This window comes from Rhagoletis zephyria, unplaced genomic scaffold (genome assembly GCF_001687245.7).
Source record: "Rhagoletis zephyria isolate East Lansing unplaced genomic scaffold, Rhagoletis_zephyria_1.1 Rzeph_scaffold_00533, whole genome shotgun sequence".
NCBI classification, from domain to species: Eukaryota; Metazoa; Arthropoda; class Insecta; order Diptera; family Tephritidae; genus Rhagoletis; species Rhagoletis zephyria.
Window position 1 is genome coordinate 15,419 of NW_016157617.1, and position 27,166 is coordinate 42,584.

General features: G+C 34.3%; 1 protein-coding gene across 4 annotated transcripts in view; it reads right to left on the reverse strand.

Moving 5' to 3' along the window:
• The window catches only part of LOC108360181 (zinc finger protein 287-like), a 46,550-nt gene that overhangs the window by 4,726 nt on the left and 14,658 nt on the right, over positions 1-27,166 (reverse strand). Inside the window, exons 3-4 of one of the 4 annotated variants that reach the window (XM_017612366.1) lie at positions 9,304-9,393; positions 8,458-9,154 (exon numbers count right to left, since the gene is read on the reverse strand). The exons of 1 other annotated variant lie outside the window; for it this stretch is intronic. In XM_017612366.1, the coding sequence (XP_017467855.1) occupies positions 9,086-9,154; positions 9,304-9,393 (159 nt within the window). In that variant the 3' untranslated portion in view covers positions 8,458-9,085. Of the gene's footprint in view, positions 1-8,457; positions 9,155-9,299; positions 9,394-27,166 lie in introns of those variants that run through there. 2 more of the 4 variants (XM_017612364.1, XM_017612367.1) reach the window with 2 other exon arrangements.

Consider the following 27,166-nt stretch of genomic DNA (forward strand, 5'->3'; position numbering starts at 1 on the left):
CAATTTTTTTTTTACAAGAATTTGATCCACAAAGCACACAAAGCAATGAGTGCTTCGATGATTCAATAAATAAAGGTTTGCTAATTAATGACATTAGAGTTTTGACACTCCCTTGCTAAGGGAGCCGATTTTGTCAAGAGGGAGCGAGAAAACTGTTTTCTGAGCAAACCTTTTATTATTGAATCATGCCTTGATACCATATAAAGAGTGAGACAGGAGGGAGGGGAGTTACAAATTTTTTCATGTACAAGTAAACTTAAGGTCTCTGTACTAAAAACTATCTGAAAAATTGGTGTTTTATTTACATACAATTTCTTATGTCATGGTGGAATAAGAGAAGGTGATGTCAGTACGAATTCACCAAAGGGTAGACTGTCTGAATTGTGGCATGCATTTTAAAAGTAGTAGAAAGGGGGAAAAATAAGTAGCTTTGGAAAAGGTCCCAACATTAGTATAAATGATTTGGATGGGCTATAGGTATATGTACATGTATAAATCGAAATTGTAGAGGTGGTCCTTTGAGCAATATCTCAAAACCCACTATGTCACTTTTAAAAAATGTACGTATGTCAAGGCTTGGACCAAAAACACATTTGATCTGGGCAAATTAAATTGTAATTTTCGCTTGACTAATAACACAGGCCTGCAAAATGTAAATTTTGTTTCTCTGATATACTTAGTCTATTTATGGCTATTTTATATATATATAACTAATGCTGTTGGTTTTCAAATAAAAATTAAATTCTAAAGTAATTACTTTCCAAAAGGCTTAAAGGATTCGGTTTATATACACACATATATACTAGAAAATACCCGCTTGGTTCGCGGCGCCTGCGTTGGCCATAACAAAAAATACTGTGGTCCCTGATCCACCTACCTTAAAAGGTTATCCTATATGACATATAGTATATGTGAATCGCGGCACTAAGCTATCTAGGATCCAAATTTCAAGCGAATTAATGTTTGACAAGAACCACGCCCACCTCCCATATAACGGTAATTTACAGATATACGAAAACTGCGATAAATTAGTAACTAACTAAGCTAACTAGTATCGCCCAGTTGTCGAAATTCGACATATTTTTTCATAAAATTTTGAATTTTAACTGTCACCAATACTGACTCCTTTATGCGAATTACTATTTTGAAGTCGACCAGCATAGTTTATAGCGAATTTACAGAAAACTTAAAATCGAATTATGAACGTTAATACCGAATAGATTAATGGTAATTCTACCAAGTTTCCTCCAAATTTCTTCAGTAGCTTTTGAAATTAGACCGAAAAAGGAACCTCGATTTTCATTTACTAAAAATATGCATATGTATTTGTATGTATAGATGAGATGTTCATCACTGACTAATATGTCAAACAGATACCAATTCAGACTGTAAATAAGTTTTTCGATTATATTTGTTTGAGAGCCTCTTGGAGGTTAAAAACTAAATTGCCCACATCTACATAAACTCTTTCTTTTTTTCATCAAAATCGTTAACGGTTGAGAAAGGTTTACAACAAAAGATAATATTTCCTTCCCTAGCGCCGGTTTCACACGGGTTTTTGTCAAGACTGGGCCAAAGCCCAATATTTTTTAATCACACGACTGGGCTACCAAGTTACACCAAATTTAATGTTACTAATATGTGTTCTAAAAGTGAAACAAATATGATCATAAGTATGAATTTTTAGGATAGCTCTCAATCCCTGCGCCACCTATCGGAAGACAAACACACTGATCCTTCTGAAAACTTTTGCACAAAACAACAATCATTCAATGCGATTTTAAAATCTGTGAGAAAATTGAATGATTCTTGTGATTTTATATGTGTATAAATGTAGGTGAATAAAATTCCATTACCTTATAATAAGTGGTTCCAGAGATAAGCGATATGAGAATTTCAGTTTGTATGGGAAGCGCCACGCCCACTTTCCCAGTATCTACCATTTTTCCCGTTAGTAGGGTATTTACAATCTATGCATATGTGCCAAGTTTCAGTTCCCCAGCATAATTTATAGATATAGTGGTTTTCACATTTTAGTCTATATGTCAAATGCCACGACCCCTATGTATCGGGATTCACATTAGAGGAAGTTATATCCTTTAAATCGGTGTATGTTTCATTGAAATCGAGCGAACGGTGCCTTCAGAAAAGGGACTGCAAAATTTTCTTGTGGCGTATTTATATATAGATTTACTCAAAATCGATATATACAATGACTTCACAGCAGAAAAAAATACATAGGACATTTTTGGAAAATGGGCGTGGCACTGGCCACTTACGCCTCGGCACATTTATCAACCTTGGCGCAAAAAAGCAATATGTTGAAAATTTTTGAAATCGGGCTAAAATTACCGCCATTTACCACATAAAGGTAAATTTCAGAAATACGAAAGTTCCGATATTTCAATAACTAAAGACGCCAACTTATAACAATCTCTTAACAAGACGCAATGATTGATTTTTGTACAATGGGCGTGCCACCATCCACTTATGACTACATACTCAAGTATCCGCCTTATCGATTTCCATCAAACTTGCTCCAATTATTTCAATATATCATAGCATATTATCGAAACTGTTTGACATCGGGAAAAATACTCTTGCTTATCATGCAGTTTACTGAAAGGTGAAAAAACGATATTTAATACGTGCGCTGGGTATATAAAGTTCGGTTTCTCCCGAACTTATACTTCTTTACTTGTTTCTTAATATAATTGTATTTTATTTAATTATATTTTGTGGTTGAAATGACTTGATCTTCGGCAGGAACTAATCAACTTTTTTGCCAAAACCAAAGCAGACGGGAAGGAAAAATAGTTGTTCATTAACGATTTGTCCGAAATATCGTTCTTGAAACTTGCTACTGCTCACTAAATTTGTAAAAATCTAATTTTTTCACTTAATTGTTAAATTTTTCTTCATTGTGGTAAATTTCCAGATCATCACAGCAGCTGGCTGTCAAACCCAAACCAAAAAAGATACCAAAACATTCAGGGCGCAATCTTCTTTTCTATGATTATTGTACTGCTACTTTGAATTTCTCAATTTTGACAATTTGATGTAAAAGTAAATGAAACCTCAGAAACTTTAAATGCATTTTAAATGTCGCTTCACTGCAGCAAAACCAAGTTGTGGGGAAAACCCTGACGAAATGCGTACAATTGAAACCATGGGTTTGAAGATTGTGCAAATTGATGTGAAAATTTCAATTTCATATTAAATAAAAATGTAGTTTCGATTTAAAAAAAAATCGGATAAAGGTTTTCTTTCGCCATTCATACACCTCTAATTTTAGTATTTATTTAAAAAACTCAATGAAATTCAAAAACTATCTCTTGCATTTGGTTTTACTCAATACCGATTTCATGAACGAAAGACACAAGATCACGCCTTAAGGAAAGAAAGAAAAAAGTTATTTTCTAGCTGTCGAAATCTCGACGCCATCTTTGTTGTAAGAAGTAAACAACGAAGAGAACAAAAAAAACGCGTAATTGTTGAATGCATGAATAATCATTTTTATTATGCAAATTCTTTTATAAATCATGTCGTTTTGTTAAATTATTCTTTACCTTATGTGTGCACACGTTGTCACAAGCGAAAATTAAGAAAATTGCAGTAAAAAGCCACCACCAAATTGTAAACAACGAAAAAATGTAAATAAACGGCTAATGTCAAAGTCACCCACTTTTTTCCTAATTGCGATTATAACGGGCTACTAAGAAGAAGGCGTGATCTTGTATTTTTGGTTCATGTACCGATTTGAGCTGTCGCACAGTGTTATCAAAAAAAAAAAGCTATCAATGGGTAGGTTCAGAAGGCGCAGCAGTTGAGCGCAACCGTTGCTAAAAAAATCAGTGATCGTTATGCGTCTTCTGAACGACTTGATACATTAGCTGTCAAATTCAACTCTCAAAGGAACTCACCAACATGTTGTCTCAAATGATCAGAAAAATATTACGATCATCTAAAGGTATTGGCCCAATGCAGGCTTGCTTTGCTTGCCTCGCTTTGAGAACTGTCAAAAGTTATTTGGAATATACCAAAACGTATGAAGGCTGGCCAAATGGCAGCTTTGCTTCACTTGCTTTAAGCGCCTCAAAGTTTCGATTTATATTCAATGGAAGGCAAATTTTCTAAGTCCAGAAGAGGCCCCGAAAATCCGATAAGGCCAAAATAATACGATATCTTTTAATAAAGATCGAATCCTTTTGATTCGTATGGAGTTTTGCTTTGCTTTAAACACGCAAAATGTTGTATTCAAAGTTCCTGTAAAATTTGTAAAAATGGACTTAGCAACTTTTCAGTCAGCGATATGTTAAATGTAAATATGGAAACATATAATCACTTTTATTAAACTTTGAATAACTTATATTATATATATTTTTTTAATTACGTAAGCAAATTTTTGTTCATAAAAGGGCGCAGCAGTTTGAATTCATTTAGAACGGGAACATACCTTTTTGTCAAAAGCCTACAAAGCGCTTTCAAATAAAACATTTGCCTATTCGAAACTTTGAGGCGCTTAAAGCAAGTGAAGCAAAGCTGCCATTTGGCCAGCCTTCATACGTTTTGGTATATTCCAAATAACTTTTGACAGTTCTCAAAGCGAGGCAAGCAAAGCAAGCCTGCATTGGGCCAATACCTTTAGATGATCGTAATATTTTTCTGATCATTTGAGACAACATGTTGGTGAGTTCCTTTGAGAGTTGAATTTGACAGCTAATGTATCAAGTCGTTCAGAAGACGCATAACGATCACTGATTTTTTTAGCAACGGTTGCGCTCAACTGCTGCGCCTTCTGAACCTACCCATTGATAGCTTTTTTTTTTTGATAACACTGTGCGACAGCTCAAATCGGTACATGAACCAAAAATACAAGATCACGCCTTCTTCTTAGTAGCCCGTTATAATCGCAATTAGGAAAAAAGTAGGGTGACTTTGACATTAGCCGTTTATTTACATTTTTTCGTTGTTTAAAATTTGGTGGTGGCTTTTTACTGCAATTTTCTTAATTTTCGCTTGTGACAACGTGTGCACACATAAGGTAAAGAATAATTTAACACAACGACATATTTTTATATTTGCATAATAACAAGTAAGAAAGTCTAAGTTCGGGCGGAGCCGAACTTTAAATACCCGGCGCAAGTATTAAATATATGTTTTCTACCTTTCCGAAAGCTACCGCTACATGATAAGCCGGCGTNAGAGGTGTATGAATGGCGAAAGAAAACCTTTATCCGATTTTTTTTTAAATCGAAACTACATTTTTATTTAATATGAAATTGAAATTTTCACATCAATTTGCACAATCTTCAAACCCATGGTTTCAATTGTACGCATTTCGTCAGGGTTTTCCCCACAACTTGGTTTTGCTGCAGTGAAGCGACATTTAAAATGCATTTAAAGTTTCTGAGGTTTCATTTACTTTTACATCATAATTGTCAAAATTGAGAAATTCAAAGTAGCAGTACAATAATCATAGAAAAGAAGATTGCGCCCTGAATGTTTTGGTATCTTTTTTGGTTTGGGTTTGACAGCCAGCTGCTGTGATGATCTGGAAATTTACCACAATGAAGAAAAATTTAACAATTAAGTGAAAAAATTAGATTTTTACAAATTTAGTGAGCAGTAGCAAGTTTCAAGAACGATATTTCGGACAAATCGTTAATGAACAACTATTTTTCCTTCCCGTCTGCTTTGGTTTTGGCAAAAAAGTTGATTAGTTCCTGCCGAAGATCAAGTCATTTCAACCACAAAATATAATTAAATAAAATACAATTATATTAAGAAACAAGTAAAGAAGTATAAGTTCGGGAGAAACCGAACTTTATATACCCAGCGCACGTATTAAATATCGTTTTTTCACCTTTCAGTAAACTGCATGATAAGCAAGAGTATTTTTCCCGATGTCAAACAGTTTCGATAATATGCTATGATATATTGAAATAATTGGAGCAAGTTTGATGGAAATCGATAAGGCGGATACTTGAGTATGTAGTCATAAGTGGATGGTGGCACGCCCATTGTACAAAAATCAATCATTGCGTCTTGTTAAGAGATTGTTATAAGTTGGCGTCTTTAGTTATTGAAATATCGGAACTTTCGTATTTCTGAAATTTACCTTTATGTGGTAAATGGCGGTAATTTTAGCCCGATTTCAAAAATTTTCAACATATTGCTTTTTTGCGCCAAGGTTGATAAATGTGCCGAGGCGTAAGTGGCCAGTGCCACGCCCATTTTCCAAAAATGTCCTATGTATTTTTTTCTGCTGTGAAGTCATTGTATATATCGATTTTGAGTAAATCTATATATAAATACGCCACAAGAAAATTTTGCAGTCCCTTTTCTGAAGGCACCGTTCGCTCGATTTCAATGAAACATACACCGATTTAAAGGATATAACTTCCTCTAATGTGAATCCCGATACATAGGGGTCGTGGCATTTGACATATAGACTAAAATGTGAAAACCACTATATCTATAAATTATGCTGGGGAACTGAAACTTGGCACATATGCATAGATTGTAAATACCCTACTAACGGGAAAAATGGTAGATACTGGGAAAGTGGGCGTGGCGCTTCCCATACAAACTGAAATTCTCATATCGCTTATCTCTGGAACCACTTATTATAAGGTAATGGAATTTTATTCACCTACATTTATACACATATAAAATCACAAGAATCATTCAATTTTCTCACAGATTTTAAAATCGCATTGAATGATTGTTGTTTTGTGCAAAAGTTTTCAGAAGGATCAGTGTGTTTGTCTTCCGATAGGTGGCGCAGGGATTGAGAGCTATCCTAAAAATTCATACTTATGATCATATTTGTTTCACTTTTAGAACACATATTAGTAACATTAAATTTGGTGTAACTTGGTAGCCCAGTCGTGTGATTAAAAAATATTGGGCTTTGGCCCAGTCTTGACAAAAACCCGTGTGAAACCGGCGCTAGGGAAGGAAATATTATCTTTTGTTGTAAACCTTTCTCAACCGTTAACGATTTTGATGAAAAAAAGAAAGAGTTTATGTAGATGTGGGCAATTTAGTTTTTAACCTCCAAGAGGCTCTCAAACAAATATAATCGAAAAACTTATTTACAGTCTGAATTGGTATCTGTTTGACATATTAGTCAGTGATGAACATCTCATCTATACATACAAATACATATGCATATTTTTAGTAAATGAAAATCGAGGTTCCTTTTTCGGTCTAATTTCAAAAGCTACTGAAGAAATTTGGAGGAAACTTGGTAGAATTACCATTAATCTATTCGGTATTAACGTTCATAATTCGATTTTAAGTTTTCTGTAAATTCGCTATAAACTATGCTGGTCGACTTCAAAATAGTAATTCGCATAAAGGAGTCAGTATTGGTGACAGTTAAAATTCAAAATTTTATGAAAAAATATGTCGAATTTCGACAACTGGGCGATACTAGTTAGCTTAGTTAGTTACTAATTTATCGCAGTTTTCGTATATCTGTAAATTACCGTTATATGGGAGGTGGGCGTGGTTCTTGTCAAACATTAATTCGCTTGAAATTTGGATCCTAGATAGCTTAGTGCCGCGATTCACATATACTATATGTCATATAGGATAACCTTTTAAGGTAGGTGGATCAGGGACCACAGTATTTTTTGTTATGGCCAACGCAGGCGCCGCGAACCAAGCGGGTATTTTCTAGTATATATGTGTGTATATAAACCGAATCCTTTAAGCCTTTTGGAAAGTAATTACTTTAGAATTTAATTTTTATTTGAAAACCAACAGCATTAGTTATATATATATAAAATAGCCATAAATAGACTAAGTATATCAGAGAAACAAAATTTACATTTTGCAGGCCTGTGTTATTAGTCAAGCGAAAATTACAATTTAATTTGCCCAGATCAAATGTGTTTTTGGTCCAAGCCTTGACATACGTACATTTTTTAAAAGTGACATAGTGGGTTTTGAGATATTGCTCAAAGGACCACCTCTACAATTTCGATTTATACATGTACATATACCTATAGCCCATCCAAATCATTTATACTAATGTTGGGACCTTTTCCAAAGCTACTTATTTTTCCCCCTTTCTACTACTTTTAAAATGCATGCCACAATTCAGACAGTCTACCCTTTGGTGAATTCGTACTGACATCACCTTCTCTTATTCCACCATGACATAAGAAATTGTATGTAAATAAAACACCAATTTTTCAGATAGTTTTTAGTACAGAGACCTTAAGTTTACTTGTACATGAAAAAATTTGTAACTCCCCTCCCTCCTGTCTCACTCTTTATATGGTATCAAGGCATGATTCAATAATAAAAGGTTTGCTCAGAAAACAGTTTTCTCGCTCCCTCTTGACAAAATCGGCTCCCTTAGCAAGGGAGTGTCAAAACTCTAATGTCATTAATTAGCAAACCTTTATTTATTGAATCATCGAAGCACTCATTGCTTTGTGTGCTTTGTGGATCAAATTCTTGTAAAAAAAAAATTGTTGCACTATTCTAGGGGATTCAGGTATAATAACTTGTAAATTCTATAATAACACACTTTTCATTAACTATGTAAAAAATATTGTCAATTACTTCTTGTTACAGATGGGCAAGATGTACAAGAAATTGGCGACCACGTCGAACCATACTTGCTGTATGCCGATAGTGCAATGAATGAAAATTAAGAATAAAATAATGTATTTATAAAGTGTTTACATGAGTATACATATGTATGTTTGGTTGACTACGCATCTCAAAAACGGAACAAAAAAATTTAAACCGTCAGACTAAGAAAACCCCTCTAGATAATTGTCAGATTGTGGAACAGCACGACCAGGGCAGCGAGATGAACCCTCTGTATGAAAATCTGAAGCGCTCGAGTAAATCGAAATGGCAATTTTTTTGTATCTTCAAAAAGACGCCACGAATTTGCGCCACATCTCAATCGTCAGATTTGTGAACATCTGACGCGCTTAAGTAAATTTTTTTCGCCCTTTTTTAACCCTTCCGTACGCCCACCTCCACCATGCAAAAAGGCAGATTAGCATATCTCCGTCATCAGAAACACATTTCTGTTATTCACTATCAATATCTGTTACGTTCGGTAAAGCCATGTAACGCTTACTTTTACATTTTCGGAAGCCTGTAGATCCTCCACCCACCGCTGAAAGGAAATACATCACATGAACTTTTGTTTCTTTCTATCATCTAATTATCAAAATCCATTAGGTCAAAACGACGCTCGAGTAAATTCCGATCTAGCATCGTGAGATCCCTTACTATAAATATATATGTTATAGTATTGTTACTTACTTTTTTTTCGTGGAGTGCGTAAACTTCAGAGCCAATTTCTGCAGTATCCTTTTTCATACCATAGTCACCGGGTTCCACGTAGTTATTTTCCTGTAAAATATAACTCGTTAAATTTATAAACCAAACATGAAGACTGTTCCGAAAAAAACATTCCCACGACACGCATACGCAAATAGCATAGTAAAACCGGTCAAAATTATCTATATATAGTATAATACGGGAAGGGATTTTTTGTCCAGGTCATCAGATCTGCACCGTTCGTCCGATTTACAAAAATGAGGTGTCAAATTAAAGGACTTGGGCTGTAGATGTGGTTTTACTTTTTCGAAAAGAGTTCACACCTCTTAAACAATTAAACTCTATTTTTACTAATCAGTGTCATCAGATCTGCACCGTTTGTCCAATTAAAGGGCTTGGACCGTATAGCTGCAATAAGGTTACACTTGTTCGAAAAAGTTGCCACCTGTTAAGAAATTAAGCAAGATTATTAAAAAAGTTAAATCCATTGTTACAATATGGGTATCAACCGAATTGGTTTTGAAAAGGCTTTATATCTTAACTACATGTAGGAGAGTTGCCACATATTTAAAAAATGTAATTCAGTTTTAATTAAAAGAATTAGGTAAGTGAATAAGGTATCACCATATGGGTGTCAGACAAAAGAGGTTTTAGAAGGTAATAGTTTGAAATTATTTTGAAGAGGGTTACCACCCGCTTGAAAAGTAGAATGAAATTAATTTATACCCAAGATATATTTAAAAATAGTTGTCAAATGAAATTTAAAAATGGATTGCACCCCTCCCCTGTATCCGCCACTGTGTGCAATAAGGTTTTATTTTTTGAAGTTAGAACTTTTTAGAGGTATAGAGTGCTTGAAAATTTTATGACAAGAAAAGCCGACACCATGCGAGACCTCTCTTCCCTCAGAAATGTCTTTATATAAATAATTTGGAAATTGTTTGGGGGTTTTTAAAGGGTTTCAACCTGTTTAAAAAGTTTCATTCACTTTTGGCGTTTTAACGCCATGCGGGTTCACTAGTTTTATGTATTTTTCAACTCAGTAACAAAAAAAAACATCAAACTTAATTTTAATTAGGGACTTACAGCCAATTTCACGAAAGCAATTTAAGTGAAAAATTATTTTCATTATTTGAATTTTATATGGAAACACCAACAACAATTCACGTTTACCATTTTCATTGACACATTCATCTGCTAAGATTGTGGTTTGGTGGTCATTTGCCGCTTTAAATAACCTAACGAAAGTGTTATGGCCGTGAAGGAGTTCTTGAAATTCTCCAATTGTGCATCACTTCATAGCACGGTTAATCGCAAAACGAAACAAATTTGAAGAACTTTTTCTCTTCACTCCCTGGCGGCAATAATGATTCGGTTCTATAGTGAATCTGTCCTAGAAGCTTTAAAGTATAGTTGGTGGCAATTTCAAAATGGGTGCGTATCATTGTCTTACAGAAATGCAATATACATACATATACTTACTTCAGACGAAATACCTTAAACGCTTAAACGCATAATATTGAAAAATCACATCCATTGGGCCAATCGTAACTCAGGCCAGTTCGATAAACTCAATGGTGCAATAGGTCGATTTAATCTGACGTTCACGGCACCTTTTCTCACTTGGCGATTTTTAGTAATAACTCGACTCCAGCGCCACCTGGCAGCACTGTTTTGCAATAGTATTGCTCTCACCATTACCAATACATCTTTTAAATATTAGCTAAATCGGATTATATATAAGATTTTTAGTAATAACTCAACTACAGCGCCAACTGGCGGGTTAAATTGTTAAACTAAACCATCCAGAGACCCACTCAAACACAGACACAAAATTTCGTTAAAATCCGGACACCCATTTGGGAGGATTCCACTCACAAACACACAAAAAAAAGAATTATAAATACATTCAAAGATAGATAGAAGTCGGTAAGCCCTTTTTCAAATAGCCCACGCTCTTTTTCAAATAGCCTCATTTTTCTCCATGAGTATGGGCTTAATATTATATACATACATATCTCCATACGAAGTTCCAGTACTGTAGCATAAACCCTTCCAGAGATATTCAGTATGAAAATTCGGATTGTATGGGAGGTGCCACGTCCCCTTTACCAATAGCTCCAATTTTCCTCCAAGGGTGTGCGTTTGATTTCATATGCCTCAATACCAAGTTCCGGTACTATACCATGAACACTTTCAGAGATATGCAGTATGAAAAACTCGGTTTGTATGGGAGGTGCCACGCCCCTTTTCCTAATAGCTCCAATTTTTCTCCAATAGTGTGGAATTTATTTCATATATCTCCACACCAAGTTCCAGTACTATGCCATGAACATTTCCAGAGATATGCAGTATGAAAAACTCGGTTTGTATGGGAGGTGCCACACGCCCTTTTCCAATAGCTCAAATTTTTCTCAAACAGTATGCAATTGTTCGTATATCTCCATGCCAAGTTCCAGAACTCTACCATGAACACTTCCAGAGATATGCAGTATGGAAAATTCGGTTTCTATGGGAGGTGCCACACGCCCTTTTCCAATAGCTCAAATTTTTCTCAAACAGTATGCGATTGTTTTCGTATATCTCTATACCAAGTTCCAGAACTCTACCGCGAACACTTCCAGAGCTATGCCACGCCCCCTTTATGTATCGAATTTTTGTTTAGCCTATAACCATCCTTGGGGCTTGTGTGGCAGGTGTCCGAAATTTCAAAAAAATCGGTTCAACCATCTCGAGCTTTGCGAACACAAAAAAAAACGGCTTTCAAAATAATATATTAGTATAGAAGATAAAAAATCATTTTCCGTTTAAGTTGCTGGTGAAACCAGCAGTTATAGGTTAAAAATTACTTATTACACTTATCTTTCATTTTCGTGAAATATTCAGTTACCATAAGGGCACAAAAAAACTTTTTCAGAAAGACAAGATGCGGTAAATTGTTCTAAGGACACAAACGTTCTCGCCGAAGCCGATTAGAGAGTATTTTTGCCCAGTTTCATACTCCTTCATAAGACCTCCAGAGGACTTTAAAATTAAAGCTATGCAACTCAGTAAATCTGGGTACTCGTTTTCATATATTTTTAAGTTATTTTCGATTTCGTGAAAAAGTGCAGTTTTGTAGCCCATTAAATAACACTGTGCGACACTAAAAATTACCTGGGAAGTTATGTAAATTTTCTGGTAGGGGTTTTCGAGTAAAACAAGAATCGAAATATGAAATTTGCCAAACACCCCCAAAATCTTGGTTTACCGTTAAAAAGCCGGTTTTTCGTACTTTTGCGCACTTATAAGCTTGTAACTTAGTTCATTATGAACCGAGTTTCGGTTTATTGCCGGGTTAAAAAAAAATACACTTGGGCCTTTCGAACGATATATATGTGAGTAAAGAAACCTTAAGAGATCTGTGTGTATTTACCCAGCAAACACATTTTTTTTTTAATTTTGGTGGGATTTTTGCGCACTATTTTATAAGAAAACTATACTAGTCCTAAATTGATTGTAAAACCAGATTTAATAACGAAAAAAACTAGTGTTTATTTTAAAAAATCGGATGAAAGTTTGCTGATTTATAAAATTTTTTATGAAAACAAATTTTTTATCAAAAATATTATTTTTATATATTATATTAAATTGAAAAATGATTATTTTTTGTGAAAATATAACTTACTATCTAAAAAAAACATGTAAATCAAAATTTCAAAATTTGTAGAACATTTATAAAAATTCGACGAAATTGAATAAGTGTTCATCACAATTTGTGACATTTTAATCAGATTTTTTAGAATTGTTTTGAGTATGTTATATTTTGAAGCCTACTAAATTTTAGTATAATAAGGTGGAAGTTGGAGGAAGCTCGGACTTACCGTTGATTTTTGGCAATTTTTTGTTCGCGCATTTTGTTCAACAATTTTTTGCATGGGTAAAATGAGCAACACCTTCCACAAAATTTACCAACTATGAACGGTAAGTCCTAGCTACTTAAAATTTGCACTTTGAATTGAATAGGTTACAAACAAAACTGCATACTCAGAATTTGTATAATAAATCTAATTAAAAAGCTTAATATTTTTATGAACCTTTGTCGAATTTTGCTAATTTTTCAAATTCTGACTTACATGGTCTTTGTTAGATAACGAGCCACACTTTCATAAAAAGGAATAAACATTAAATAATCGAAAGGGGAATAGCCAAAGAAAGCTAAAATGTCTCTTCCCTATTTATATTTTCGTCACTCTATCTTTTTTTTGAAGGTATTAGTATTCTTTTTTATAATTTCTATTTATATACTAGCCTGAACCCGCGGCTCTGCTCACGTGGTAGAGGAATAGCATTTTTTCCAATTCAATAAAAACAAAAAACTATCACGCATTCGTTATACGGAGAAAATGCGCAACATCATCAGCGAAGAAGTTCTCAAAAATCATTTAAAACTTGAACTTTATGATACTGAAATTGAGTGTACTACAAAACTGCATACTGAAAATTAGGTGCGATTTGAAGCGAAATGAACTATATTTCTATAAAAAATTAACAAAAAAATTAATTGTGAAAAAGAAAAAAACACTGTATTCTAGGTTTATATATTTACAGATAGGTAAAGGTTTTAATATGTTTGGAAAGCGCCACGCGTCGTTTTCCAGTAGCCCCAAAATCTCTATACCAATTTCCAGGACACTACCACAAATACCTCCAGAGATATACGGTATGAAAAATTGGATATGTATGGGTGATGCCACGCTCCCTTAATATATCGAAAGTCTGCAGTAGGTGACCGAAATTTCAAAAAAATCGGTACAGCCGTTCGTGAGATCACATCACCTCTTATAAAATAAGGAGCTTCTCTTTATATAATTAGTGTAGGTAACACAGGGCAACACCGATTGTGATGTGAGAAATGTTAAAGCTGTTTTTGATACACTTTTTTGTGCTGATTACGAATCTGTAAGTATAAAGTTTCCATCAGGTCCAGATTTTGAGATTTTGATTGAGTGGTGAAAGTGTAAAAAAATCGCGTTTTTTGCAATATTTGAAAAACTCTAGCAAGGAAACAAAAGGCTTAAATTAAAGCTAGAACTACAGACTACTATTCCTGAAAGTACTATTCCTGCTTCCTTCCCTGATGGTCACCTATACTCAATTACTTTTTATCGTCCAACCAAAAAAAAAATAAATAAAAATACTGGAAAATATATGTTTCATTCATCATATAAAAATATGTTTCATTCTACAACAAAAAACATAAAAATATAATTCCTAAACTTTGTGCAAAACTCGCGAAAATTCAGCAAATTTTCATGAAAATTTTAAATTTTTAAGAAGATTTTTTAGAATTTTTTTGAGTATGCAGATTTGTAGCCCAATGAATTTTATTATAATAAAGTGCAAGATTTAAGTAGGAAGGAATTACCGTTGATTTTTGGCATTTTTTTCCACGCAGTCTCTTCCATACAACAATTTTTTTTCGAAAATACTTTATATGGAAAAAATGCAAAACACCTTCAACAAAAAACATTCTCAAAAATCAACGCGATTTTTGACTAACTCCTAACTTGCATTTTATTACTAGAACTTAATGGGCTGCAAAACTGCGTACTCAAAAAAATTCTCAAAAATCTGATTAAAAAGTTGAAACTTTTAATGGAAATTTGCTGAATTTTCGCGAGTATCGCTCAAAGCTTAGGAATTATATTTTTGTGTTTTTTGTTGTTGAATAAACCATATTTTTTACGAAATTGGCAAAAAAATATTAGAATAAAAATTGTTGCATATATTATGAAAAATTTGCTGTGCCAATACTTTGTTCGGGCGGTGTATGTATCTTTTCCTGTCATAAACATATCGATGGTCCTGTACGATAACGACACAATTCCAAATTCAAAAAATAAAATCTCGTACTATTGTTATGTGGCTCATGTCTTTAATCGTTGTCTTACTCATGTATAATCTTTACTACTTACTTTAGTTAGGATTAGACATGGGTTAGCCAAGGATTAGAGACATGAGCCTCTTAACAGTAATAAGGGATTTTTTTTTGAATTCTGGGTTGTGTCATTATTGCAGAGGACCATCGATATGTGAATTCATATATTTCGATAATGAAATACATTCGAGCATAAATACGATTTTTAGTTACATATACAGATGTAACCCAAATTTTTTTCGAAAGAATTCTTTTTCCTGTTATCAATACATATCTCGAATATGAGACGAATCGGACCATAAACACGATTTTTAGTAATAAATCGACTCCAACACCAACCTGCGGCTCTTTTTTTTTAAATGGTATTGTTTTTCCTATCGGACCATAAATACGGTTTTTACTAATAACTCGACTCCAGCGCCACCTAGCGGTTATTTTAATAAATATTCTGTTATTCGGAAGGTAGACAAATTCAAAGAACAAATATCATAAAAATCGGTCCAGCCGTTCTTGAGTTATAAATAGTGCAACTAACACGACTTTGTTTTATATTTTTACAGGAAAAGTGGCTGCTAGAGGGCTAAATGAAGAAGAAATTTTAAATTTTTTTTGGAAGTCATTCCGGTCTTGAGTAAAAATATGCAGATCATGAAGCAGAACTGGTATAATATAAGGAGCCACATGTAAAAGCACAGGACTTCGTGGTTCAGGAACGAAATATTATTGAAGGTTATAATGCAGTCGGCCGCTGTGGTGTAGTGGTAAGCAGTGCGCGCTTCCACTCCGCAACGCCTGGGATCAAACCCTGGTCAAAGCAACATCGCAAAAATTTAGAAAAAAGGGTTTTTCTTAACAGCGGTCGTCCCTCGGCAGGCAATGGCAAAACTCCGAGTGTATTTCTGCCATGAAAAACAGCTTCTCATAAAAATACAATCGCCGTTCGGAGTCGGCGTAAAACTGTAGGTCCCTCCGCTCTGTGTGACAACATCAAGGCGCACGCCACAAATCGGAGGAGAAGCTCGGCCAAACACTAACATATTTGTAAGCGCCAATCTATTATTATTATTATTATTATAATGCAGACGTTGAAGAAGTAGAGTTACCGCTTATACTATCTGAAATGGGCACTTTAGTGAGTGAGCAAGAAGCAGGACCAAGCAGTGACGAACCTTTGAAGTACACAGTAAAAAACGCGATTCCTCGTGACTATCTCTCAAGAGCTCAACAGGCTTATTGCAAGGTCGGTGGATACGACCCTGCACTAATGATGAGCGATATTTCACTACAGGTGATTTTATCACTGTGATTTAAAAATCGCTTATAGTGACTGCTACTGTCAGTGACTGGTGATTTTTCTACTCGCATGATATGTATTTCGTGGGCGGCTTTAACTTCGCCTTGAACACTTAGATTACGTCGTCTCCGAAATGCCTCCCAGAAGCTCCTTCTCTACCTATATTCCCTTAACAGAGGACTGGGTATGGGGGGGTACTAAGGCTTCCGGACTTCTGCAGTATCTTTCAGTTGGAAATAGCTGCCATCAAGGAAGCGGGAGACTCACTGCTAAACGGTGTGATGGTGCGTTAGAAATCGGTAAAGGAATATCTGACTTCTTTATCCATCGCGTCAGAGTATTTCTTCGGAAGTTCTTCTAGTTTAGGTGCCGAGCCACAGTAACATCGCGGACAACTACGTGGCTGATGACCTGGAGTTGGAAAGGCACCCTTAAAGCCTTATCCCCAGATAAGGAGCAACCAGGGACGCCTCAGTTCTCCTGCGGTACACTCTCGGATGGTTGGGTCTAGTGTAAGCTCGGCGAGCATTAGACTAACACGCATACTTCGTACTCGCGATAATAAAATTGCATACTTTACTAAATACCTAATAAAATGGTCAAAATAAAGCGATGCTCGTTTTGTGACATAAAGGAGTTTTTTTATAAGGCACTTCAAAATACTTTTTGCAGCGCAAGTAACGAGTGACCCATCGTTACCTAACCCAACTTAACCTGTACTTCTTTGAGCTATGAAATAGTTGGTCACATTACTTTTGTATCATGCTCCAAATCATAATAGAAATATTTAAAAGTAGTTTCAATTCTTCTTATGTTCCATTGCTCGCATTTGACGAGAACTGTGCTTGTGACATTTTCTTTTAAATTGAAGCTACCACATTCTTTGAAGAAATTAAAAAAGCGGTTTTTCACTTGAAAAAAAAATATTTCAAAAAATATAGTTTGGGCATAATTTTATAGCGAGCTTGGGTTGGCTTTCCTTTACGGCCGATTTTGTTTCACTTATTACACGTTGCTAAAGCATCACACTTTTGTTTAAAAGTACTTTTATTATTTGAAATTATCTAATTTTATAAAAAACATTATGTTGAAATTCCATCAATTGCGGGTTACAAAGCTACATATATGACCGCTTTTGTTTCGCATATTAAAACGTAATAGGTTGGACGAAATTATCTTTTATCATAAGAAGATTGGCCGCAGCTCCTCTTCTCAGGCAGCACAGAAAGGAGAATTGTACTTAGTAAGGGTTATAATCCCTAAGTGCGGCCGAAGCGCATAAAGAACTTTTTTCAATAGAAGCCTGCGGAACATCGAGTCTTCACTTTTTTGCACATGAAATGTTATGTACCCTTACCGACCCCTCTTTTCCGGCAATACGGAAAGGCTTAAGTCAAGGAAAAGCAAGTAAAAATTGTAATTTTTGCCCATTTTTGTAAGGGCTCCATAAAGGGGCCTAGGCAGGCGGGAGTAACGTTTTTGTAAACGGCAGTTCATGGCTTATCTAAAATTGGGTGTGGGGTGTGCAACGCCCCTTCCCCCTCCGCCCACCACGCACACAACCATCGACCGTAAAGGAAAGTTTCCCCGCAAGCATTTAGTGATTTATTTCTAAGTTATTTGTTTTTGTTATTTATGGCCTTATAACAATTATATTCAACAATTTTAATTGAGCTTGAGGCCGTTTTTAATGAAAAATTATTGTGGAAAAGCAACCACAAATTGAAAAAATGGTAGGAGTGATAGCTATTTCGGAAATGACCACATTTCCTCATCAGACTTCTTCAGCGGGATTCGAACCGACGACCCCAGCTGACTCAGCCAGTTGCAGCAAAAATTTATCGGAAGGGGAAAACGAAGTCAACAGAAAAGTGAGATTGTATGTGTGACAGTGATGGAAAATGAGTGTGCATTGTGCCGTTTTCGGCCTTTTCGGAAGCAGCCGGCACCTTCAGCACAATCGATTGATTTTCGACACTATTTTTGCGTAACTCAATGCAACTAATAAATATTTCTTTCGGATCCGCAATTAAAAATATTTTTTTCTTACATTTAATCGTATGTGCTTAAACTTACATTTTACTAAAGCCAGCCTATTGACATAAGCTACTATTTCATACGAACACAAATATATTCGTATACAAATAATGTTGATTATTTTAATTTAGTCCTAAGATAAGTTTGTGAATCTTATCAGTGTTGTATGTAAGATCCAAAAATCAACCCCCTCGCCAATTAGAACTTTTGCTTTAAAAGAAACATATACATAGCGCATTTACTCAATACTTGGTCTGGCATCACTGTTTGAGCATTGATGTGCTCAGCTCACTATTGACAAGGTCGTGCGTTTTGAACTAAATTTAGTGCTTTTGGGAAACCAAAAAGCCAAAATATTTGGAATTCAATGCTTGGTGCGTTATTTAGTGATGCTTTTTTAATTTAAGCACACCGAATGCATAGGTACATATTTATGTATGTATACACTATACACTAATATTCTACATTAACATGGAACTCATTTACTGAATAAAATGTGAGGAATAGGTAAATTAAATATGTTTTGCGTTGTTATAAATGTATTGAAATTAATTTATTAATAAAAACGTATGTATATACACTTTGTACTGAATCAAAAAGATTATTAAACATGATAATAAAAACTAGGCGCTTTTGTTTTGGAAAAATTGGCTTTTTCTGGTGGCCTGATGCCACACTGGCTCAGTTGTCGCAAAAGTACACATCCATACACGCATTTTTACTTGAAAATAACTGTGTAGTGGTTAATATGTATACGTTGCCATCTCCGTACAGCTCACTTCACCTCGCCTAGCACGCTCGCGTGCTCGCAGTTTGCCCGCGACGTCGACTGCGTGCACCTCTGCTGTGCATCCCTAGTTTATGCAATTATTTTCTTTATTATTTAGTACGATTAGCTGCATATTTCGGGATCGCCACGTGCATGGTAACTTCACAAAGGTGTTATTTGTTTGTTCCAACCACTTTTCGGAAGAAAATTTTTAGCCTCGGGATGGATGTGCCCAATCGAAGCGAAACTCGGCACCAGTAGCAGTAGAACGAGTAGTAAACTACCATAAGGACCTCTAAAGGCCGTATTCTCAAGTAACCAGTAACTTTAAAGCTCTTGCAACCTTTAAATATGAAGTGAGCGTTAAAGTTAAAGTAAACGTTACTTCAGAAAACGGCCCTAAGAAAATTTTGTTTACCTCCCTCTTAAAGACTACATCTTGAGTTAGCACAAATATGTCTATGCTTCCATGGTGCTTTCATTGACGGAAAGCTACTTTTTAACCACTCCATTGTTCATGTTTCCACTAAAGAGGATCCAAATTAAAGCACAATATCTAAATTTCTTAAAGGGCCGGATACAGTGTTGTCACTCAATGTTCAAGCAATGTATGACTTCCTTAAATACGTAGATTTACGAATTTAACCTTATAGTAACATAAAAGCAAACGCCCACTCACAGGACTATAACGACAGCTGAAGGCTACCGATGCCAGTGCTGCGAATTGCAATATATTTGTAGAATATTCATTATTGTGCAAATAAGTTTATAAAATAAAATAAAAATAATATAAATAAAAACCATATATATATATATATATATATATATTTCATAATACAGTGATCGGATCTAAACCAGATTAGTATGGGATAGGAATGTTAATCCCGGACTTTTTAAGGTCTCGAAAATCCCGGGATTCTTGGCAAGTTTAAAGTTTTTGTACATGCGAAGGCCATGCACTTTCATTTGGTATCTCATTTTTTTATCCAACGAAAGGTGAAGATCTTATAGTTTTTAAACAGGTGGCAACCCTACTCAGAAAAATAATACATTATTGCACATCCATTTCCATTTAACAGTGACGGTGGAGAGCTGACGCCTATGCTTATTAGAATTGAATATAGTAATTTTCTTAACAGGTGGCAACCCTACTAAAATTCTAAATTAAAAAGGCCTCTCTCTTATAGATACAAAATATATTAGAGAAAATCTCGTCAAAATCCGTTCAGTAGTTCTCGAGATTACCGCGTACAAAGAATCTCGACTTTCCTCTATACTATGTATAGATTAATAACACTGGTCTACAAATTTCAACTTTTTTTCTGCGAATAAGACGGGACCTGGTGTTTCTGAACGGATTTTTCGTGCTGAACACGAATCCGGGGTCAAAAATGTCCCATCACGTCACGTTTTCGAGAAAAAAGGGGTTGAAACCCCTAAAAACAGCGTTTTTGGCCATTTTCGAAAAATTATAGAGCTGAACCCTGACGTGGTACAAATTTTGCATATATCAGAAATTAAAGGCTAAACCGTGCCCTTTCGAATGAGCCCTATGCCGAATTGATCGCGTGCACCCTTAAAGCAGGGGGTGTATTTGTGTTTAGGGGTGCAGGAAAAATTGATCACAGAAAGAATTTAATCTTAAACGATCATAGAAAATTAATAATGCCAAGGTTTTAACTATATTAAAAGTCGCTGATTACGAATCTGCAGTTAGATTTTAAAAATTTAAGATGACGGGTCGAATATGGTGGATATAAAAATTGGACTCCTAGACACAAATACACCCCCTGATCTAAGGGTGCATGCGATTAATTCGGCATAGGGCTCATTCGAAAGGGCACGATTTAGCCTTTAATTTCTGACATATACAAAGTTTGTAGCACGTCAGGGTTCAGCTCTACAATTTTTCAAAAATGGCCAAAAACGCTGTTTTTAGGGGTTTCAACCCCTTTTTTCTCGAAAACGTGACGTGATGGGAAGTTTTGGACCCCAGATTCGTGTTCAGCACGAAAAATCCGTTCGGAAACACCAGGTCCCGTCTTATTCGCAAAACCCTTGTAGACCAGTGTAATTTTTTATAAATGTCTAGCTCATTATATGTACATATGTTAAATGTGCTTAGAGAAGAAGTATGGGTATAAAATTAATGAGGAAATCCTGTAGAATTTAAACAGATTCAAGTTTCTGGTGCAGAAGGGCTGGTAAATATTGAAAATGTCATGTTAAAATTTTATCTTTGAAATTTCGCAATATTTGTTTTTGAAAAAATTATATGTTAAGGGCTTTTATAAACTCGATAAAATCCTCGAGTTTCGTTCTTCTAACTTTGTCAGCTTAAAAATCACGTATTCGTCCTTGTGAATCCAAAAAAATTAAATTTTTTAAATTCTAAAGAAATTTCCTATTGCATTTGTTACCCATATTTTTATTGTACATTGCATTGAATTTTTAAAAATTTTTGGAATTAATCATATCTTCGAAATTACAAAGTCCTTCAAAATAAATCCTGCGGTCAGAGAGAAAAAATAAAAACGCCACTTTAAATAAAAAAGTAGGTTTCAAACCCATTTATTATTATTTATTTCATGGTAGGAGAGTTTCTCAAACAATATAGAAGCAATTTTTTCGATTCAAATTGTTGAAAAGTAATGAATATCTAAATCCCGGGACTATTCCCGAGATCCCGGGATTGTGACAACGCCATCCCGAAAATCCCGGGATCGGAGAAAGCCGAAAAATTAACATCCCAGTATGGGACCTCTGATGCAATAAGATTTATCGCAATCGGTTGACGTGGTCCAAAGTTATGCGGCACCATACATATAAAAAAAAAATATTCCGACGAACTGATACCCTCTCCCTTTTAGGAAGTCGGTTAAAAACAGAGGTAGATCTCTAGAAAAGTGTGGTAGAATATTTGTAGTAACGTAAAAATTTGCCAAAAAAAGGTATCTCACGCCATGAGGTAGTATTCAAATGTAGATAAACTGCATTCTAAAGGGCTAACTATAATATGACTAAGCAAGCGTATGCAAACGTGCGAATGCACATAAATCCTATTCTGAAACTATAATGTACTTAACGTCAAGTTTCGTCAAACATCATTTGCTTAAGGAAAGAGCGATGCTGTTCGCACCTTCCGTACGGAATCAGCTGTTTGTACTCGTATGTATAAGTGGCCTGCACGATTATGTTAGTATCGTACGAGTACGTTATTAACTAACATGATGCAATAATACAAGGTGGTATCAGTTGTGACAGCTCGATTTGACACTGCCTTAGCTCAGTAGAATAAGAAGAAAAACGGGAAGAAATGAATCCCTATTTAGAGGAAAAATATAAAATTTCATATTTTCTTCTAAACAAAATTTGCTTTTTTATAGTATATTCGTAATGAAATGGAATAAAATAATATAAACTACCTTTTTGAGAAAACAAAATGTGTATACTGAGAAAAAAATAAAAAAATTCAACTACATATATTATTAGGCAAAGAATTGTTAAAGAAGTAACACTGTTTCACCTAAGGTAGTCAATATGGCGGAATTAGAGCGAGAAGTTGCCAACCGATAACACCTTGTATTATTGCATCATGATTTACTAACACTTCTGACGATTACCACGATGCCAAAGGAGCGAAGTTACTCGGCATCGCCGCATCGTCGCATCGTACGATTACTAAAGCTGAAATTAGTCAAGAACGCAGAACCTATACTTAAACGCAGTCTGTATACGCAGAATTTTGTCGATTACTGGAGCCCTCAGTGTTGCTTGCTACAGTGTTGCCACTCATCCATGCCTTTACATAAACTTACCTCTTCCACTACAATTTTTCGTGTTATAATAGATGGTAGCTAAATATAAACTATTTAGTCTTCAGCAAAAAACCTTATTCAATAGAAAATTTCAAATATTTTAAATGTATTTTGAATAGGAACTTATAACTTTTTTACCATCTGCAAAACTGACGAAGTGGCAACCATCTATAGAAGGAAGAAATCTGCTGACACGGAAAAATCTAAATTCCGCTGATTTCTGCGCTACGGGCTACTACTACAAATAATTCTGCGGTGTTGAGTTTTCATTTACATGGCGCTTTGGTAAGACAGATCGTGTCAGCTGACTCGGGTTTACGTACCGGTAGGTTTATGTTCTTGACTAATTTCAGCTTAACAGCATCGTCGATTAGTAACAGTGTGACCAGATAATCAAAAAACCATATTAACTATACCTGCATAGTGAATTTTTTTATTACTTCAGAAAAAATAATTCATAAAGTCATAGAAATTAAACATATTTCAATTTAGCAGAAACGATAGCATAAAGTAGGAGTGAGAAAGAAAAAAATTAATTTAATTAATTAATTTTCAATACCCATTCGTCTTCGTAAACCAAAAAATTTTATTTGTTTTAATCCACAGAATTTCCTCTTTCATTTGTTATTCTACATTGCACTCAATTTTTTAAATAGGTTTTTGAAGCAATCATATCTTTAAAATCACCAGGTCCTTTTAAAAAAACCTGACATAAGAAAGAAAATCTACAAACGAAGTTTTACTATAGTTTCGTAAGTACATATATTGATTGCTACCATTTATACCAATTTTTTTTTTGTACTGTTTGATATTCATCAAAATGATAAAACCCTATGTAAAGTGGGAAATTTATAAAAAATTTTATAAATGTAGTAATAGGGGACATTTTTCGTGTATGGCTTTTTGGCCTCTTTTGCTTATACGTATAGTGAAGCAATGGATGTTAGAACTTTTTAGTAACTAATAACTATTAGTTAAGGGGAAATTTTACATATAAAAAAGTGTATGCTTGTAAAAATGTAAAAAATTTTGACTGGTATAATTCATTTGTTTAATACTTGGGTACCATTTTATTGGTATAAAATCTTTCAATGTTTAGGTTCTATTATTTTCATAAAAATGTGCTTTCAAATAAATAGGTATATAAAATTAAAAATTAGATGACCTCATAAATATTATGCATTATTTTTGGTATAAACCAGCATTAAAATTTCTTATATATTTATATAGCTAGAATCAAATTATTCTGAAATAAAGCGTGTCATTTGTACTCTTTTTATAAAAATCCTAAAGCAATTTCAAGTCATGTACATATATATTACCATCAATTATTAACTCGAATTGTAGTTCTCATTCAGGATCATTGTGTTTGGTTTGTAGCAAATGCATGCAAATAAAAAATCTAAAAGCAAAGTGTATTAAAAACACGCTACTTTTAGCTTTGGGTATTTTTTGTGAAGTTCATACAAAAAAATGTGGCAAGCGTGTGCCAAGATTACGAATAAAAAATAAATCAACTGAGCATGTCGTTTTGCCATTCTATCCCAGCCGACCAAAATATCCGCAAAATATCGTTAGCATACACGTAAGGAATACGAAAATTTTGCATTTTTTTTAATAACCTAACGTATGCTTCTGTTAGTTTTAAAACGGGAGACAAAACGACTTCGTATTTGTTTAGGTTTAGATACTGCAATAGGTACACCTTATTTTTTAAAGAAAATTGAAGTAGACTTAGCAATCCGGTTTTACTCCGATCATGGTTGATTAATGCGGGTTATAAACGGGCTCGCTTATCTGCATAAACATCCTTTATTTGCATTAACTCATGCATTTTTCCTCCTTCAAATGCGCATAAGCAGCCGAACAAATGCACGAAATTTTTTAGAATTAACTCGGATCAGGGGAATTTTCGAAGACAACACTGGTAGAAACGGTCAGCTGTTGTCTTTTGTACAAGTAAGCAAACAAAGCAAGCGAGTTTCGCGTCCGCGGTGGCCGAGTAGTGAGAGTTGCGTGCTAGAAGTCTATAGGTGCCAGGTTCGATCGTCAGTCGGAGCGATTGCCAAAAAATTATTATTTTTTATTTTATTTTATTTTTTTAATTTTATTTGATTTTTATATTTAATTTTACTCTATAATTCTAATTTTGCTCTTCTAACTACATACTGGCATATGTAGTACGTAACAAATTATTCTTAAAATGATATGATTTCATGCAACTCAGCGAAGGTTTCAAGAGAGAGTTCTTGATTGGTGAAATTTTATAATTACTTGCACTTAGAAAATTTGCGATAATAAAAAACAAATCTACTCGGGAATTTAGCGTTTCCCGATTTTAAGAGTGATTTACTTCTAAATCATATTTTAGTAGTCCGAACAGTGACCAGCACAGCAGCCGCACGCTCTCGCTTTGTATATGTACGTACGTGATTCAATAATACAAGCAGTGTTGCCAGAACTTTTTGGGGCGACCGGCTATATTGGCAAAACAAGCGGCTAAAAACGGCAATAATGTTTGAACTTAAATTTACATGTTTTATTTAAAGAAATCGCAAGTAGAAAGTCAAATCATTATATTTTTTTAATTAATAAAGGTTATACGTAGCAAAGCTTTACACCACTCGTTAAATAAATCATAAAACAGAAACTGGTAAATTGATTACAAATTATTTTTGCTTAACAAAGGGAACTGTCGTTATACGTACTTCAGAAGTCATGTTTGTATTAAATACTTAAATATAAAAAAGAGATTAATTAAAAACTTATAGCGTTTTCTTTTATATTAAAAAATTTGCCTTACATTGTAACATTTGCACTAGGTTACTTTTCGTCCTGAAAAATGGCTATATTAGTATAAAGTATTCTGCTTAGTCGAAGGAAAATATTTTGAGAAATGAACCCGTGAAGCTGTGAAAGGGCTGAAGAAAGCAGGCCAACATTATTTCGAAAAAAGATTAATTTATATCGAACAAGCCGGTCGCTTTTTAAGTTTTTAACAATTCCACTATTTAATTGTATTTTGATGTCTATATATGTGAAACTTATGTGAAATTTAAGCCATTCATAACAAAAATTTTATAAAGAACGTCCCCGCTCCGTCTTTCTTTGGAAAAAACACAGTGACCCAAATATAAAATGGGACGCGAGATTTTAGCAAGTGTTGGCTATTTTTATTTAGTTTATTTAATGTTTATTATTTTTATGAAAATATAGCTGATTACTCAACAAACACCACATAAGTATTAATTGCAGACTTTTTGCAAAAATTTCACCAACTTTTAACTTTTTTATCAGCATATTACAAAATGGTATGTATGTAGTTTTGTAGTCCATTAAAATTTAGTATAATATAGTGAAAACTTTAAGTAGCTAGGACTCGCCGTTGATTTTTGTAATTTTTTTTATTAAGAATTTTTTCCATACAAAGTATTAGGGATGTGCCGGGTATCCGGTAGATAACCGAAATCCGGCTTATCCGGCCTTTTTTCTGTTATCCGACTAACCGGCCGGATACTGGTTAAAATCCGGATTTCGATTATAGAAGATTGTATTTAAAAATATAGTTCAGGTATTTTTGTTACATTTTCGCAATCAAATTTAATAGTATCTAATTAGTAATTAAGAGTTAAAAATTTATATATTTTTCATTATGAAAAGAAGCATTTCCGCATTACCGCTCGAGAACGCATTTCTATTTTCAACATAAATGCTACCCGATGCACTAAACACTATTTTTGAGAAGAACAAAATTTTTGGGTAAAAACAAATTTTCGTAGAAATGGTATAGAACCCTTAAGAATCAATAATTTTCAATCGGAAAACTCAGTTTATCTGCAGAATATTCCCAATAATAATACCCAATTCTTTATTTAACCATTTTTTCATCGCAACTATAATTTATAGGTCCGCCAAAAAACCCATAAAAACCCCGAAAAATGCAATGGGCGGACGAATAAAAAATCGTTAGTATTAAAAAAATTGTTAAATAAACAATTTGGTATTAT